The following is an 18,135-nucleotide window of genomic DNA, read 5'->3' as shown; positions in this document are numbered from 1 at the left end:
TTGATTTGTTCATATTGTTGTTGCTCATTATTAACTCGAATGTTTGTTGTTTACACAGAAATTTTTTGCGTTTTTTTTTTGCTTTTGTTGATGTTATTTTTAAAGAAAACGAGGAAAAAATCAAATATCGTGCGCTCTCACGTTTTTGCATAAGATTCTTTGACGCTGACGCGCAGATACGAATGGAAATCTATTTTTAAAAGATTTCTTAAATTTTTAATTTTTATATATTTTTTAAGTTAGCTGCTCTGTGCTTGGCTAGATAATACAGGTGCAAACTGTATACACTAGACAGTGTACGACTAGCTAATACCCTTTTATTAATGAGTGTATAGCTAAGCTCTACTGTAGCTCAAAGATGATTGAATGCTCTTCGTTAGCATTGTAAGAAATTGATTAATTAGGCTTTTGGTTTTAGGTTTATAAATGTATTCAAATATTTATTGTATTCACTGACTGGCACATACTGGCTGAATACAATCGATGTCAATTTTGTGTGTCATGTAAACACTTTATTCGTAAACTATGCATATTTAATAAACTATAACAATTTAACGGACAATTATTTCAAAATTAATTTGTACCCAGTTTCTTCAAGGTTTCTTCGATATAAATATATAGTATACACAGTTATTGATGCATATTTTTATATATTCAGTTCATTCTAAATCGAATGTAAAATAGTATTCATTGAATATAACGAAAAACTCATTCAGTCAAGCAGATCGCTCGACCGCTTCACTCTGTATACTTACATACACACACACACACAAGCAGCTGATTGAATTGTGTTGTGTTGGCCAGCAACAACAAAAAGATGCCAATTTGATGATACCACAACAAATGTGTAAGTCTAAAAATATAATACTTATAAAAAATTATGAATATATATATATATATATATACGTATATATATACAATACATATTTTTGTGTACGGGGCAGTCGGCGCAGTAGGCCACCACCTTTTAAGGATGCGCCAGCAAAGGAGGTGACGACGGCCAAGCACAGTGGGCAAATTAGCGCATTTATAAATTAATAAAAATTTAAAATCATAAACTTAAATTAAATAATATACAAAAGAATATATACATAAATATAAAATATGAATAAATAAACATTTAAATAAATTTAAAAAAATGATATAAATAAATTAAATAATACACAACAATAATATATATATATATATATATATATATATATATATATATATATATATATATAAACATTTAAATATATAAAAAAATATTTTACGCAGTTCCCTTAAAAAAGAAAAGCTAGAAGAAAACTCTTTGAATATTCATTAATCTCTTAATTATTTTTATATTTGCTCTGGTTTGGTGCTTTGAAGCCACTGTGAAGCGTCGACAACTGCTTGGATTATGACAAGCAGCCGCAACGGCAACGCTGGCGTGCATTCCACGGCAGAATGCAATTTTGTATTTTTAAATTGAATAATGTGCCAAGAAAATATGAAATATATATAATACTATATATGTGCGCTATATACTTATATATTAATATATATATAATTGTATATATATATATCTATATATATATGGTATATATTTGAATAAAATTTCTGTGCAATTTGTATAATTTGATCTACGGCACTTCCCCTTGTCAACAGCTGGCCAAACGTGGCGTAACATGTCCACAGCTGGATGTAGGGGGGCGTATGCGCAATATATCAACTTTAGCCTAGTCGCTTGCCCAAGCGACGATGCAAGTAGCGTATAAGCCGGAGCCGCGTGCGACATCTAACCACCAGCCCATAGATTAGGCACTCGAGGACAAGGACAATGGTGGCCAGCAGTAGGAGGAGGCTGGCAAAGGCAAAGGCGCCTTTAAATGCGGCCAGTGTCAGCGTCTTGAAGGCATCTTCCTGGACACGTGCGATCTTCTCCTGTATCATGCGCACCATATCCAGATCGCGTGCCCACTTCTGCATGTGACCCGACTCTATGACATGCTGAATCACCGCATTGATGTGGGGCAGCAAATGGAATTTCTTTGGCAGCAGCATGGTCACCGGGTAGACATACAAAGATTCACGACGATCGAAGCAGAAGAGCTTGTTCCGCTGTATATGGGGATTGTAGAGGGCGTGCTGCCGTGAGACGACCACGGCAAGATGCTCATTGTCGACAGCAGAGTTGAGGCAATCCACAATGTTATAGCAGATCTCGAACTTTTCGCGAATGTACTTAAAGATCTACATAAAGAGAGAGTGATAGAGAGACAGAGAGAGTTAGATAAAAATACAGATAAATTGATCACCCACCTCGCCCTCCTTGTTCAGGTGCCGCATGTTCTCAGAGCTGACCATAATAGTCATGCGTTGGTCATAGATTTCCACCATTTGGGTTATTTGGCTCTCTGTAGTTGGTGTGGTCAGTGTGCTTATCAGGAAACTCTGATAGGTGTTGCTGAAGAAGAAGGCCAACAAGAAGGCCATCAGAAAAATTAACCGCGGTGCCAAAGACAATCTTCGAGCATTCACATTAATGGACTGCGTTAGCAGTATGCCCAGCATACGCAGGCAAATAGATATATAGTTGTTCTGATTACTGATCTGAAAGCCAGATAGCTGCTCAGTCATCAGCATAGCTATCGAGCTGATAATAATGAAGAACAATATTAAAAACCAAGCACTGGCATCGAAGCTGGCCAAGAAGTTAAAGAGGCTGTGCTTGCGCTTGGCCCTGGCCACGCACCAGGTCAGGTCGTCCTGGTGGTACGATGTGGAGCTGGACACAAACTGGGTAGTGCTGGGATCCTCACCAATGCCTCCGACAATCATTTCGACTCGACTGTCAATAAGAAAGTATTTATTAATGTAAAACTACGTGTGCTCTTCTTATGTATGCCTTACCCATCTATCAGTAGATTGAATAGATGAAACACATTGGAGCTCTTCTTCTTGAAGTCGATGAACATGTGTAGGCGTTGAGCTATGGTCTGCACCAGCTGAAACTCGATGCCATTCAACTTGCTGAAATCCACCGGTTCATCGGCCGCGGAACTGTCAGGACTGTCACTCTCTAGAGTATAGTCCTCTACATCAAGGCCTTCATCGTAGTTTTGCTCGCTTGCATTGCCTGCAGCATCTGCGCCGTAATAGTCCACCTCTGGCACAGTCGTCTCGGCACTGACAAATATGTATGGCTCCCAGGGACCACGATAAGCGGCTTTAATGGGACAGCCGCTCAGATCTTTTGGGAATTTGTCTTCAAACAGAGCGCGCATATATTCCTCAATGGAAGCTGCTGACTGAACTCGAACTGTTTCATTGGAAGACTCATCAATGTTGTCCGTTTCAGCACTGTTCTCCATAGTCAATGCGTGCATATTCATCATTTCATCTCCCGTAGCATCAGCTTCAAAGTCAGTATTTGAGCTGGCATCAAGTGCATCTTCTTCCGCTTCAGGCAAGCTTTCAGTAACTGCTTTCTTATCACTTAAGGATTCGTCATCTTCATTATCGTCATCAAAGCTTGTGTCTTCATCATCATCTTCGTAGTCGTCACTATCACTCTCGGATTCCTCATCATCCGTATCATCCTCATAGCCGCATGCATCCAACAGATCTACGACGATCACACGATTTCCACAATTATTATCCGGGTGATACGGAAATACGGTCTTGCCATAGTAGAAGCTATTCTCTTCGCTCTGTCCAAGCACATTCACATTGTAGAGCTTGTTGCTCATAAATGTTAGCAGTATCTCCACCATCAAATCGGTCATCTCTTCATCCGATTCTTCTACAGATGCCAAAAAGACTACAAACTGTGCCAACGGATTCCAGTTAAGCATTTGACGCCAATTGCCGATTGCCCCGTCCAGATCATCATCATCCAAGTCCTCCACAATAACGAAATAACATTGCGGCTTCTCATGCATTATGTGTAAATTGGATTTCGACTTTCGATCCTCTCCTGGAAAAGTTACTAGAATGCTCCACGTGTAGCTCTGATGATGATTGAGAGCCAGCATCAGCTGATCCAGCATATCGGGCGTATTTGGGGTGACGGCCACGCAGAGCACTGCGCCGGAGAGTGCATCGCCGGAGTGGAAATATTTTTGCAACAGCGCCGAGACGCATGCCACCTGCGATTTATCTTCGTTGGGCAGCTGCATCAGGTTGAGACCGAACCCATGAGCCTCTGCTCTACGATTTGTTAGCTGGAGAAGCAACAGCAGCAGAGCCACACAAGTGGAACCAGCATTAGAGATTCGTAATTGTGGCGTTGACATGCGAGCGACAACTGAATGTGGCACGCCCCAAATGGGGCACACCTTGCCTGGCGTCGCATTTCAAATCACAAGGGAGTTCCGAATCCCCCGGTTATTATTATCCAATTACCAATGTTAATTTTCAATTCATGAATTTGGCCTAGAGCAATCTGAAATCATGATAATCTTTTACCGTTTGACGTTTGTTTAGTTATGGTGCCAGAGTTGACCCGGACCGTCGGTTGCTCTATAAAGATAATAGCCTGTCGCATAAATCAACAACCGCGTCATTATCTAACGGCTGTTCAAAGTGTTCGCTCTTTGGTGGTAGTCCTGCCACTCCCAAACATTTCCGTTCACCTACGGTAACGACAGCGCGTGCAGACAACGTAGAAATAAGAAACTGGATTTTCTAGAGCAACCAAATGAAAAGCAAACTTTGAGTTTGCAAATAAATAAAAGTGCGTGCGCTCAAGAAAAATCAACGACGACGCCAAATCTGTCTACTTGGTATTCAGTATTCATACACGCAAAGTTTATGTACTTATTGCAACATTTCATATAAGAAATATAAGTGCTTTGAACACAGAAAGAATGTATTAGGTTTGAGTGATGGACTAGGAGTAACCCTAGGTGACTATATGAACAAACAGATTTACTCTAGAAGATCATCTATTTTCAGTACTGGGGAGTGTCTACTCTTTAAGTCTCGTAACTAAAAAAAAAAGAGTTGAGGAAGAGAAACTGAGAGACGAGTAAGAGAGCGAGAGGGAAAGAGAAAGAAAGAGAAAGGGAAAGATATAGATATAGAACAAGAAAGAATGATAGAGATGGATACATCATGATAGAGAACTATAGATAGAGAGAGGCAGATAATTATATAGACAAAATGAGAAAGAAAGAAAGAGTTAAAGTAATATATAGAACAAAAACCCATGGAGTGAGAGGGAGACTGAAGGAGATCAGAGAGAAAGAGAGAGAAGGGATGGAGAAAGAGAGAGATAGTAATATGACAATAAGGGGAGATAAATAACGAGAGAGAATTAAATAAAGAGAGTGATATGAAACCAGAAATCAAGAAGAGGAGTGAGATATTAATATGAAATATTAATTAGGTAGGTATAGATGAAACATATTCTTCTAGAGTTACTTGTAAAAGTATTTGTATTTTTATGAGTTTCACTCAGAGGAGCAATATTCAAACGTAGCAAAGACACAGACATATACACATAGAGGCAAAGTAAAATCCAAGACACGACTCAGTTCGACCTGAACTTGAATTTATAAGAATTGCATAGGAGTGCAACACAAAAATATAAATTGGTTCTTAGTTAAGTGCACAACAGGTGAGCTGCTGACTAAACCAAACTTGCTCTGAGTTTTGTATTACAGCAAGAACAATGCGGATACAAGTTTATTACATAAGAAAAATGACTTAAGGCTTTTTCCGAGCAGGCCGTTCGAATAAACTTGTGAGTATATGTGCGCATATATGTATACAGTCTCAGATATATATTTGCATGATCCCCTCGTCTTGAAGTGTCTGGTGTTTAAGCGTCTTATATAGATCGACTCTGCTGCTGATATTGATTATACAGTACAGTTAAAGGCCGCTTTATCATACGATACCATTTACAAGCGATTGATGAGGTATTTGAAGGTGTATCAACCCATACGATAAACAAGTCAGGATATACTCGTCTTTATGGTAAACTCGTTGCTCAAAGAAACTGTTGATGAAAATGAAGTTTTGCTGAATAATAAAATATGATGTGTACTGCAGCAAGTGCCATTAGTTCACAAAACCTATTAGTTATTGAGCAACGCACAATTTTTATGAACATTTATTAGCATTAATTGTCACCAGAGGAATAAACTATACTGAATGTATGTTTCATGGATTCGTTGATGGTAAAAGCGCAGCCGGTTTGCGATTTGATCATGAGCTAAAAAATATGTTAAATTTCTTGTATGCAATGCGCTTACCATAAGGGTATATGCGATTTGAAATGCCTTTAGGACAGGTGGACAACGTCACATATTCAACTCAGTTCCGGGTTGCAGATGCTGTCAGCCAAATGAGCAAAGAAATAATAGAAAAGAAATAAAAGGAAACGACTTTCACTTTGTATGGGTCGAATGCATTATATAACTCAACCATATCGAAATGGTTTATCGTTAGAGTATATCAAATTCAGTATATCTTTTAACATTTGACCGATGAAAAAATTGCAACTTACGTATAAACATCGCACTTTGTACCACCTCCTTGTGTGGGCCTGCAGTTGTTGGTGTCTTTGACATGGTGCTGGCCTTCATGCAAGAGAATAGAAATATATATTTTTTTACTTAGCTCTGATTTATGGCAGCCAAAGGAGTGCAGACAACAACAACAGCTGACTGACCGCAGCTAAGAAATAAAACTCGATCGGCAAATCGGCATTGTATTCGTAGCTAACTATAGGTGTCGAGCTGGTGTGTGTATGCAGAGCAGAGTGCTATCGATAAGCTGGCTCTGGAAATGAGCTGAAACTGAAAGTACAATACGATAGCGGTTGGAAAACCGGCTGTCGGCGCACCTCATTTGCGGAGGTGGAGTCTTTCAAAGCCACAAACAGCTCTAATTGGTTAAATGGGTTACGTTTACTATAAAGATCTAAAGGCGAAGCGCACTTGAGGCAGCGCATTAGGGGCGTTCAACAGCACGCTTATAATCATTGCATATTAGTTAATTGAGTTTTTGCACCGAAGTTGGCATTTAAAATTCTTAAAGAGCCAAATCTGACAAAGTCCAACAGAAAAGAAACTTGAAATGCTCAACATATTCGAGACCTTGTCAACACGCCGAAACCGTTAATGAAACTGGCCGCAACACATTAGATTGGCTATTAAAATTCAGTTTGTACCGCGCGCAGAATGCACACAACAAAATAGCAAAAGCAATGATGACAGACAGACTGACAGTCTGACGGGCCACCCTGAACGATTTCAAAACAGTTAAAGAGCGAGCTGGCTGGGAGTGTCTCACTAGACTGCACTTAACTTCGAGCTGTGTTCGCCCAAATTTCAAATTTCACTCGCTCACTGAGAGCATGGAGTATATTTATTGGGAGTAAACCACTAGACCTTACTCGACTTCGAGCTCTCTTGACCTGCACTTCAAATTTCAAACTACATTTGCATCTCGCTGCTCGCTCACACAGTGTGTAGAGAGTATATTAGATGGGGGTCAACTTTCAGCTACATTACAGATTGGTCATTTGGGTCTTTCGACAAGAAGAAGAGGTTATATTGGATTGCTGATTAGCGACTTGTTATTTGCAATATAAGAAAAGGTCAAGGTATAAAGATTAGAGACAAAGTCTATCTTCCATCTTCCACAGTTTTCAAACTAGAGACATACCTCTTAATCCATTAAAATAAATTTAGCAGAGATATGAACGAGTATTAAGCAATCGGTGGCAGCCGATTACAGATTATATAAATATACTTAAAATTGTATTAAGAAACGTACACCTGTCCGAGGCGGCAAATCTCTAAAGAAAACTCTGCTGCGAATCGATATTTATCGTGTTACTTGGAAAAGATATCATATTGAAATCGATATTCAACGTATTTCATAGCAACGATTTATCGAGTTCCCGCCTCATCACGCATTGGATCAAAGTTATTATAGCTTTTTGTCTAGTCAATGAGTACATTAAGAAAATCATTATATTTCATGACGTAATATCAGAGCGGCAGCTACGATAGCATTAAGGCGGCTCGATTGTAGCATTGACTAGCGTCGAATCGAATCGTCAACACATCATGCGATTGGGCATGGGCGCAGGCCTAGAGCGTATGGGCTCACATGGACTTGGCTTTTTTACTTTATTTTATTTTTTTGTTTTGTTTCTCTATAAATTGGTTGACTTTCGAAATAGCCAACAGCTAATGAGCGACTTTTGAGGGCAGTGCTGCTGTCGCTGTGAAAGGAGAACTGACAACGGCCAGCGGCAACTGGGCGATGCCACCTACAACTCCACTTCCACCTCCACCTCCAGCTCCAGCTTCAGCTGCAGCTCAGATGTCGTAAGCGTAATCGTAATCTTAGCCACGTTATGGTCAAGTGCAGACAGCACTTGTCGAATTTCATGCTGCTCGAGTTACGGTTATATCATATGGCCAATTACCATAAGCAAATACCGGATAAGCCAAACCTTGACTTTGGCCACGGCTCTGTTGTGCCTCGAAACAGCACTCATTCAATTCTATATACTATATATATAGTATATATGTGAATAATTAATTAGTCGAATAGCTGTCTATAAGTGAAGTGAAGGTATTTAGCCAATTAAAGACTTGCCAGATGAACTTTTCGGGAATGTGTGCAGATGGCACACACACACTCTCAATCTGAGTGTGTGTGTGTGATTCATGCAACCGAAGCCAACATGCTACATGCATAGACTAGTGCCCAAAAAATCCACAAGAGCTGCTGTGACTTTAGCAGCTTGGCTAATTCTGGCGGCACAAACCAGTTTAAATGTCGTTGTCGTTGTCGTTGCTCTGGTTGCTCACGTTGCCTCTTGTTGCTGTTGTTACTATTTTTGTGGTCGCAACAATTGCTTTTTATTTTTAATGTTTTTTTTTGCATAACCCCTTTTGCGAATTAGCTGCAGCTGTCCTCATCAAATATGCCACAGAACCTAACAAAAGCCGCAATTAAAAGCTATTTGAAATCTGGACTTGACACATCAAATATATAATTTATATATAGTGTAATATAAATGTTTATATATATATATATAGGAGTATTGGACTCTTACTTTCCAATTTCTATAACATGTATTTCGTTATTTTCGGCTGTCAATTTGGTTGAGCACTACGGGTCTCTGGCTCTGACTCTGGGCAAACAAGTTGTTGTTGCTCTGCAGCCAGGCTCTGACTGGGCTTTCACCAATCGCTATCGCTGCACATGTCCCGCAAGTATTATGAAATCTAATGGTTGTGCACCTGCCTCTGGATTTGTATCTAAACCACTTAAAGGTTTGCTATTGGTCATATTTTTCTTTAATATCAGATTAGCATATGCTAAATATATTTATTTGCATTTTTGAACAGTTTTTTTATTATTATTACTATAATTAAAACGTAATCAAAACAAGGCTTCAGATAACAAATTTAAAATACTCTCAAGTTAATCATGTCATTGACACCAAACCATAAACTTTTTTACTACTTAAATAAGAAGCTTTCTTAGCAAAATATTAACAGTGTGAGATATATAAGAGTAACTGGGAATCCTCGTCTAGCAGATACCCTGAATTCCAATTACTGTATATTTTTTGTGCTAGATAGACTTTCTTAATCAAACTTATAGAGAGTGATAATGACATACAAATGTGTCTACTTTAAAACAAGTCTGTTTGCAAGAGAGTAGGAGGTATTAAAAATTCAAAACTTCCCAAATCTATATATTCATCGCTTAGTTGAAATAAAATCTTTGTTGATTATATTTAAACATTTCAAGTTACATTCACTAACCCTGCGTTCATATTAAAGGAGCAGCTCAAGTTTTATGGTATATACAATAGCCACCTTGTTATATTACATTAATTTAAATGTTCTATATAAAGCTAATTAGTTATTTTAATGTGCCCAAAGCTGACATGTTAACAAAAGCCAAAATTCTCAGTAGCAGAATTTGTGATTGAATTCCTAATTTAAAAACAAAACTGGTTTGAATACTGATGTCTTATTTTCTGGATGAGATGTCTCGCATTCCAGTACAAAAGGCGTAAAAATAAAATTCGAAGAAAAAACTTAATATAATAAATAAATAAAATAATAAAAATAAAGAATTATAAAAGCTAAATAGAATTTTATGAAGCTTGCTTGACTTGTCCATCACGCAATTGATTTGATTGCGCGCAATTGAAAGGCCAGCAACAACGCGTAGACTCACCAGATTAGCTAGATATATACATGTGTATATCGATTATCAAGAAGTGTGCACAGCCAGAATTAGGCATTGATTGCCTAATTGCGATAATGAACTTGTAAAGGCAAATTACAAGTCAGCAAACAATCAGTTACTAGTTGTCAAACTTGCTACACACACACTCACACACGCACGCTGAATGCAAATTTGCGGAAGATGTGCCGCCAGCCAAAGCTTAGCTGAGTTAAAAGTCGCTGCAATTTTAATGCTGGCCAACAGAGCGTATGATTAATAGCCGTGTCAACAAATATAAGAGCACGGAATTGCCACTGCAACTTGAAGTTGAGGCGGTTTTTATGGCGCCCGACATTTTCTCGCCGTTTATCTTAATATACCCTGTGAGGAGGCCAAGCAATGGGCATATAGAATAAGCAATGGGAAAGTCAAGCCCTAATTTTCCACTTTCTCTTCACAAAAGTTCTTGTCAAAGTTTGCTACTTAACTATCGCTCTCTGACTGCCAGATAAATATATAACTGTGTCAAGCTTTTAATGGGCTTAATTTAAACTTTTTAGCACTTTTACCAACACCAGCTTGCCTCTGTAGACTCGCCTGCTTTCAAATTTTTAGCCACCGAGACAACAATGCTTTCTTTGTGAATTAAAAACCTTTATATCAAATCAATAATATTTTGTTACATATATTTTATAAAAGAAAACGTCTGCCATAGCCCAGACTTGACGTGAAATCAAATTAAATTATCAAATTAATTCCCATCTAAAAGTTGAACTTGAAATTTTTCTTTTTCATGGCAAATGCAAAACAAAAACTTAATTCAATGAAAAATAATAAAAATTCAATTAAACGATTAATTAATTAATCACCCAAATTTCATTATTTTTATTCAAAGTTTTTTCAGATTCCCGCAACATTGAATATTAAATAAATAATTATTTATATATAACTTTCAATTAATTTATTTGTTATATTTATAGGAAATAATAGAGGAATGTCGAAACAAATTTTAAAAAATCATTCTAATTTAAATAAATTCACATTTATATATATCAATACAATAAGTTTTAATAATTAAGTCAATTAACAATTTGCATTTTTTTCCCATTAGAAAAATTAAAATAAATTCGCTCATATATATTTACATAATGAATTACATATTTAAAGTTTTTATAGTTTAACTAATTTATTAATTTATTTTCCATTAGCAAACTGCAATTTCCAGCTAAAAACAAACATCTATATAAAATAATAAATGCTTAATTAAGCTCGCTTCCCCCTTCTAACTTTACTAGCAACGCTGCATATAGTATACCCTACAGGGTATATCTCAGCTGCAACACCTCAGCATGCAGCTTTGCTATTTGATATTTGTGATTTAAAAAGAAAAAAGCTCTTATAAAATTCGGTGCGCTTGTGATAGGAGCGCAGTCGCAAAACAGCAACCGCAACGCTTGGACGTGTCGCGAGCAGCAAGATAAAATAAAGCCAATTCGAATAGCGCGCTGAATGTGCCACAAAGTAAGCTAACGCCAGGGAAAACCTCTAAACGCTAAAACGCTAACCGCTAACCGCTAACAAATTGGCCAGCAAAACAAAAGACTTAGGCAACGAACGCGAATGCATTTGTCTGCTATGGCACGGGGCACGGTTTTCAACGGTTAAAGTGGCAATTGGCATGCGTCTCTGTGTTAAAGTGCAGTGCGGTATTTTGTGGATTTGAATCGAAATTGCTACAGTGTGCGACTCACTCCGACCAGTGTCCCAGCGACTCTCACCATATCCGTATTGCATTCTACAACAACCACAAATATCGATTGCAACAAATATATATATATGTATATTTCTAAATAGCTACGTATATGCAATTAAGCTATCCATAGCCAAGGGTATACAGTTGGCCAATAGCCTTGTTTAGCAATTGGCAAAAAAGTGCGCGCCGGCTGCCGTGTTTGTTGACTTGTTGCTGCACTTCTTGCGTGGCCAAAACAAAAAGAACTCTATTAATTAACTTGGCCAGCAACGCGTGTTGTTTGTTTTAGCTTTTGCCAATCGATCGCCCCGATCGCCAAGTGTGAATCGAGATCGTGTTGGCATCCAAATGTGGCTATACCTTTCTATGTGTGCAATAGTTGTATCAGACTATAAATAGATATACTTAATTTCTTATAGGGAATAACGGTTCACATATAAAGTTATAGCCAAGTTTCGTAACAATATATATATATATTCTCAATCAAAACAACTTGTTCACTCTATAAAGTCAATTTGCCCATCTCTTGTATTATGAAAAAAGTCTTTAATTTTGAATGCTATCTGGCTAAACTGGTTTCGATGACTATCATATCAGCGGGCATGGAACATTTAATATAAGTGATAATATTAACTAAAGTTTTAATAAATTGATAATTAATATTTTTAGTATGGCAAACTGGTTATATTTGATTCTATAAACACAAACCAGTTCACAGAAACCTAATGAATCTGCTCATACATTATTTTGATTGACAATTTCAGATCTCTTGAGAAAGATGCAGCTCTAAGAAAATAATAGTTAATTAGTTAATAATAGCAATGTTTATTAGACGAAATGTTTAAACTGAGATCTAAGTTAGCGACCGGCTTGAAGATGATAAATTTATGTATATTATACAGAAAATTAAAACGCTCAGCTTACTACAATACAGAATAAATATCTCATATTTCAGATTGCTAGATCAGCTAAAAGCAGAGATGAGCTCTAAATTGAGTTTTTCATCAAAAGCTTTCATCCATTGATATATAAATATATATCTACGAGCTATATACAGTGTTTTATGTGCACAGTTATATACACCATAAGACTACCGTTTACATTTATGGCTCTTCTCTCATTATGAGGAAGCAATAAAGCTGAGCTTCATCACGTTTGGCCCCAGTGGCCCGCAATTTTCATTGCAATCACGTGCTAATTTGGCAACGACTGCGCTTCCGTGCGACCCTTAATTAGATCAAATTTCAAACTTAATTAAAAAAAGAAAAAATAAAGTGAACCATATTTATGTTCTCACATGGCGCTATATATATAGAATGCTCCAGTTGCAGCAATTAAACATTTTGCCACATTGTCTGCATGTCTCGCCATTGTGCAATGCGTGAGAATGTGTACAGATAAGACAAGAGAGAGGGAAAGAGAGAGAGAGAGAGAGAGAGAGAGGGAGAGCGAGGGAGGGAGAGAGATCAACTCTAGTTAGCTGTCTGCTGGCAAGTGCTGCAAGAAATAGTTGAACTCAATTGGTCTCGCTGTGTGTGTTTGGCTAACAAGTATTTTAATACGCTCGGGAATAAGCCTTAAATATTATTTCTGGGTGTAAGCCATTAAATAACTATATACACATTCACATATGTATATAGCTTATTTATCAGATGTGTTGAGAGTTCCGGCACTAAAGTAAAAAGTTTTATATGTATTATTGAAAGTATAAATGCAATATGTGATCCCTCTCTCTCCCTGCTGGCCTTTGCGGGCTGGCTTATACAAGATTATAACTATAACGAATGCCGGTTACGATTTCAGCAAACAAGCTTGCGATATTTTATTTTATTTCTGTAACTATTAAACTATCAAACAATTTACAAATATCAAATGTAAAGCTAAGGCATGCAACGTATAAATTATGCCATTTATTGTTGTAGAAGAGGAGACAGCAGCAGTCAGCAGTGGCTGTGCTCATTATAAGCCCTTTCGCTTTTACGGCATTATCTTGCGGCCCGGTTAACGGCTGTCATCAAAAGTAAGCCATTGAAGGCCAACTTGACAGCAGGCCTAATTTGCTGGCCAATGTCAGACGCGACAGTTATTATTATGAGCTTTATTTTATTTACAATTTTTGTTTTTTTTTTGGTTTTATTTAACTCTTAACATAAAACATGAAATTGCTCGCATTTCCGCTTTGCATTGCATAATTCTTAATTATATCAAATATGTGTAGAAACTTTTTTTTTAGCTCTTGACAGTTTTACATAATTTATCAAAATTTCGTACGCGACACATTTAAACTAGTTTCAGTTAGCTTATCTTCAGATCGAGCCAGGCGTAGCGCAATTACCAGAAAGAAAGTGACAAATAGAAAAATTTCCAAAAAATTACGCGCATGTGTGCGTGTGTGCGGGCTAGACGACAACAGTTAGACATAAATCATATATAATTGATTAAGTAAAACGAAAAATAAAATTTACTTTGTCAATTCGATAAAGCCTCCCATTTATTTTGGCTGCCTAGTCGAAGAGTGTCTAGCAAAACGAACTGTCAGCTGAATTTATAGTCGGCTCTTGCGCATGCTATGCACGTTATGCACGAGGGTCGACACCACACTTTTAATGGCCCTCAAGTGTTGCCTAGGCGAAAAGCCTATAAATGTCGCGTGTGAGCTTGTAAATTGGAAAATTGAGTTATTGAGTATAGCTAATGATCTGGTGATTTGCTGGCTGTACTTATGCTACCGTAGAGTTTTGTTGCTTTATATATTTGGAAAAGAAGAGTTTTAGATTTCTTCTCATTTTCTGGCTGCTTTGTTTTGTTTGTTTATACAAATTTTTAGTTTGTAAAAGCTAACAGTGCTAACAGAGCTAGCTGCTTGGCAGCTAATCCAAATGGATCTGCATATGAATACATAAAAAAAATTTTCTTATATTTTAAAGGCTTAATTTGGATACCCAAACCCGTCTTTAGCTTAATTGTGTATACTTCTAAATAATCTATAAATGTCTAGCTCGCAAAATATAGGGAACTTTATTATTCAATTAAAAAGGCTTTATGCCCCTATGAAAATAATTTTAATCAAACTTCTTAGAAATTTTATACACTTAGTCTTTACAAAAATTGCACTGATTTATGTAGTCAAAAGTACATCAATCAATATGTGACATCTAGCAATTGTTGTTACACTTGACCAATACAAAAAACTGTTCAAATAAATGCAAGCAACTATTGCTGTCAAGCACTGCAGGATTTCTTGGAGGTCTCTCCATATATGGTTCTTGTCTTTTGATATGTAAGCATGTTAGAGTAAATATCTCAGTTAACCCACAAGCACTACAACATAAATGCCAGCCCTCGCAGCAAATCTCATATCCATATCAAATAGAGCATTGTATTCGTGTGCGTGTGTCTCTTATATATATATTTCGCCTCAGCAACAACTGTTCAATCTTAATCATAGAGCTCCGTCTTGATCGCAATCACAGCTGCACATGCGAGACCAGCTATTAACAAGGCTAAGCAATAGACAAGCCTCATTTGAATACAATGTCTTGACAACTTCAATTGTAATCTGCAATCGCCGCAATTGGCTCCATATATAATATATAAGTAAAAATCTCTTAACAAAGGGCAAGAAAATGACATTGCATATAAAAATTGATTTATATATACAATATAGTAATCCAGTAAAATATACTTTCATGTATTTATAAGGTTTATAATTGAAATTAGCATTAGTTTAGCATTAATTAACATTTAATTGGATTCTATGATATACTATCAAATTGGTATGCTTGCTTAGAATTCTCATAGGAATAATTTGTAATAAAAAGACAGCGCAGGCTTCAGAGTATCTCATAGTCAGACACTCCCCGCAAGAACACTCTTACTTGTTTGTATTTTTAAACAGGTAACAGATTTAGCAAGAAAATTATTAAACTAATTATAGAAATAAATATTCTTTTATAGAAAAAACTAGCTTTAATAAATTCTCTCAAACAAAAAATTTATCAGCTGCTAAGAAAGCACGTTTTAATTGAAAACGCTCGATAAAAAGCTTATAAAATATTGACATAAATTAAAAAATTAAATTTTATTCGACTATATTTAATGGTAATTGATTTTGGGCTTGAATGATTGGAAAATCCCTGTTTTTGCTCAGTGTATTAACTATTAACATAGATATTAGTGTGTGTTTAAATAAACGATTTTTTGTTTAAATGAATTATGGATATTTCCAGCGTGAATCATTGAGCTTGCTTATTGGCAAAGATAAGATACAATTAATTGAAATGCAACTGTATTCAATTCGCACGATTTGGGATTGTTTATGGCTAATAATTTCCATTTATATAAATGTTACTGCTTATTTTATTCCACACTCTTTTAGCTGGGCCTCGTCATGCAGCGCCTTTTGCTCGGCACTGCCCTCTGCTGGCTGCTCTGTCAGCTGCCTGTTAATGCCCATTCACCTGGGCTACAGGTGATGAAGCAGTGGAAGCTGCTACGCTACAACTTTGCGTCACCCTCGCGTGCCGGCGATACGAACTTTTATAATCCCGAAAATGTGCTCGTCACGGGCATTGCCGTCACAGCTGATCGCATATTTGTGGCCACTCCGAAATTATTTTCGGGCGTCTCGTCGACGGTCAGCTGGGTGCCAAAGGACAAAATTGGCGACTCACCCACGCTGCAGTCTTTCCCCGACTGGTCCTTCTCCAATACAGCGCGCACGAACTTCAATTGCAGTGACTTGATTCTGACTTCGGTTTATCGACTGCGCATCGACTCCTGCAATCGCCTGTGGATGCTTGATGCGGGCATCTCCCGTTCTCTGGAGGACTACGAATCCACCTGTCCGCCCAAGATACTTGTTGTCGACCTGAACACGGATCGTGTGGTGCGTCGCATTGACTTCCCGCCAGAAGTGCTGCGCGGTGAGACCCTCTTCACCAACATGGTTATCGATGAGACGACGGCCACGTCCTGCGACGATGTGTTCATCTATATTACGGATACCGTAGAGCCGGGCATTATTGTGTATGACAGCGGCAAGGATGTTACCTGGCGCGTCTCACATCCAGGTATTACTCAAAATCAATATTCGTGACGTATTATATATAATGTCAATCGTAGCCATGTATCCTGATCCGGACTTCGCTCAATCCGAGATACTCAACGATCGCTTTGTGCTAATGGATGGCATTGTGGGCTTGACATTTGATGAGAAAAAGGGCATTATTTACTTCCAGCCACTGGCCACAGATCGGTGTGTATATCAATATAATTTGTAGCGACTAACACTGAGCGTTCATCTCTGCTAGCGTCTTCTCGGTGCACAAGGACGTGCTGCGCAGTGGACCGCTGCCAAATGGCCAAATGCTTGACGTGAAACTGGTGGGCAAGAAGTCATCGCAGGGCATTGGCTTAGCAGTGTCCCCTTACGATGGCAGCTTAATCTTTAGTCCGCTCAGTGAGACGGCCATTGCCTCCTGGAATCCAGCTACCAATCAGCAATCTGTGCTGGCGCATGATGTCGATCAGCTGCAGTTTGTGGCGGACATCACCACCACACGTTCAGAACCGGGCGTCGTTTATGCTATATCCTCCAAGTTCCATCGTTTCTTCCTTAAGAATCTCAATCCGAATGAGTATAATAATCGCATTTTACGTATCGAACTGCCACAGCCCAAGGGTCAACCTCACAAGAGTCCTCTGTTAGGGCACTCACTGCCGCTGACCACAGCCCCAGCTCACAATAGCTTGCTGCACTATAGCCTATACAATACGCATCCACACACGAACATTCATGTGCACTCACAGGTGAACGCGAATGCACTGCAAACGTACTTTACAAGCCCGGCTTTAAGCACGCCACTGACCACCAAGTCGCCGTACAAGTTCGAGACCGCGGGATTTGTCAACTATGGACTACGCAATCCATTCACAGCCCTCAATCAGGGCGAGGCCTTCCCGCCCACCAAGGCGACACGTGATAACTATCAGCGTTCCTATCTGGACACCCTGGTGAGCAGCCCCGTGACCACGCCTGCAACAGCGCCCACGAGCTACCCACAAAACCAACGTCACAGTGGCTTCTACTATCCTTAAAAATATGATTTTCTATTTTATTTTCTTATTTTTTGTATTTGTGTAAATATTTTGTTTAATTTATTTTCTCTTTTCCCCTCTCTGTTTATTTCACTTGTAAATAT

General features: G+C 38.1%; 2 protein-coding genes across 2 annotated transcripts; one reads left to right on the top strand and one right to left on the bottom strand.

Moving 5' to 3' along the window:
- Positions 1 to 1,649: 1,649 nt before the first annotated feature.
- LOC111605498 lies at positions 1,650 to 4,829 on the bottom strand. Its single transcript, XM_023324048.2, has 3 exons — positions 2,875 to 4,829; positions 2,284 to 2,812; positions 1,650 to 2,214 (listed from the first exon to the last, which is right to left on the bottom strand). Exons 1-3 carry the CDS (start codon positions 4,257 to 4,259, stop codon positions 1,696 to 1,698), a joined length of 2,433 nt encoding a protein of 810 aa, XP_023179816.2. The 5' UTR covers positions 4,260 to 4,829; the 3' UTR covers positions 1,650 to 1,695.
- A 6,790-nt stretch (positions 4,830 to 11,619) lies between these two features.
- Positions 11,620 to 18,068, top strand: LOC111605547 (major royal jelly protein 1). Its single transcript, XM_023324109.2, has 4 exons — positions 11,620 to 11,700; positions 16,311 to 17,004; positions 17,057 to 17,189; positions 17,245 to 18,068. Exons 1-4 carry the CDS (start codon positions 11,689 to 11,691, stop codon positions 18,029 to 18,031), a joined length of 1,626 nt encoding a protein of 541 aa, XP_023179877.2. The 5' UTR covers positions 11,620 to 11,688; the 3' UTR covers positions 18,032 to 18,068.
- Positions 18,069 to 18,135: the final 67 nt, after the last annotated feature.

This window comes from Drosophila hydei, unplaced genomic scaffold (assembly GCF_003285905.1).
Source record: "Drosophila hydei strain 15085-1641.00,03,60 unplaced genomic scaffold, DhydRS2 tig00000290-arrow-arrow-pilon, whole genome shotgun sequence".
Classification (NCBI taxonomy): Eukaryota; Metazoa; Arthropoda; class Insecta; order Diptera; family Drosophilidae; genus Drosophila; species Drosophila hydei.
This window is presented reverse-complemented; position numbering and strand designations above follow the sequence as displayed.

Bases quoted from the DNA above. Each gene is read 5' to 3' on its own strand.
- LOC111605498 (XM_023324048.2), bottom strand. From the start codon at position 4,259: ATGTCAACGCCACAATTACGAATCTCTAATGCTGGTTCCACTTGTGTG. The intron at 2,813-2,874 runs GTAAGGCATACA...TCTTATTGACAG, and splicing joins TTCAATCTACTGATAGATGG to TCGAGTCGAAATGATTGTCG. The intron at 2,215-2,283 runs GTGGGTGATCAA...CTCTTTATGTAG, and splicing joins ACCTGAACAAGGAGGGCGAG to ATCTTTAAGTACATTCGCGA.
- LOC111605547 (XM_023324109.2), top strand. The intron at 17,005-17,056 runs GTATTACTCAAA...TGTCAATCGTAG, and splicing joins CTGGCGCGTCTCACATCCAG to CCATGTATCCTGATCCGGAC. The intron at 17,190-17,244 runs GTGTGTATATCA...CATCTCTGCTAG, and splicing joins CAGCCACTGGCCACAGATCG to CGTCTTCTCGGTGCACAAGG.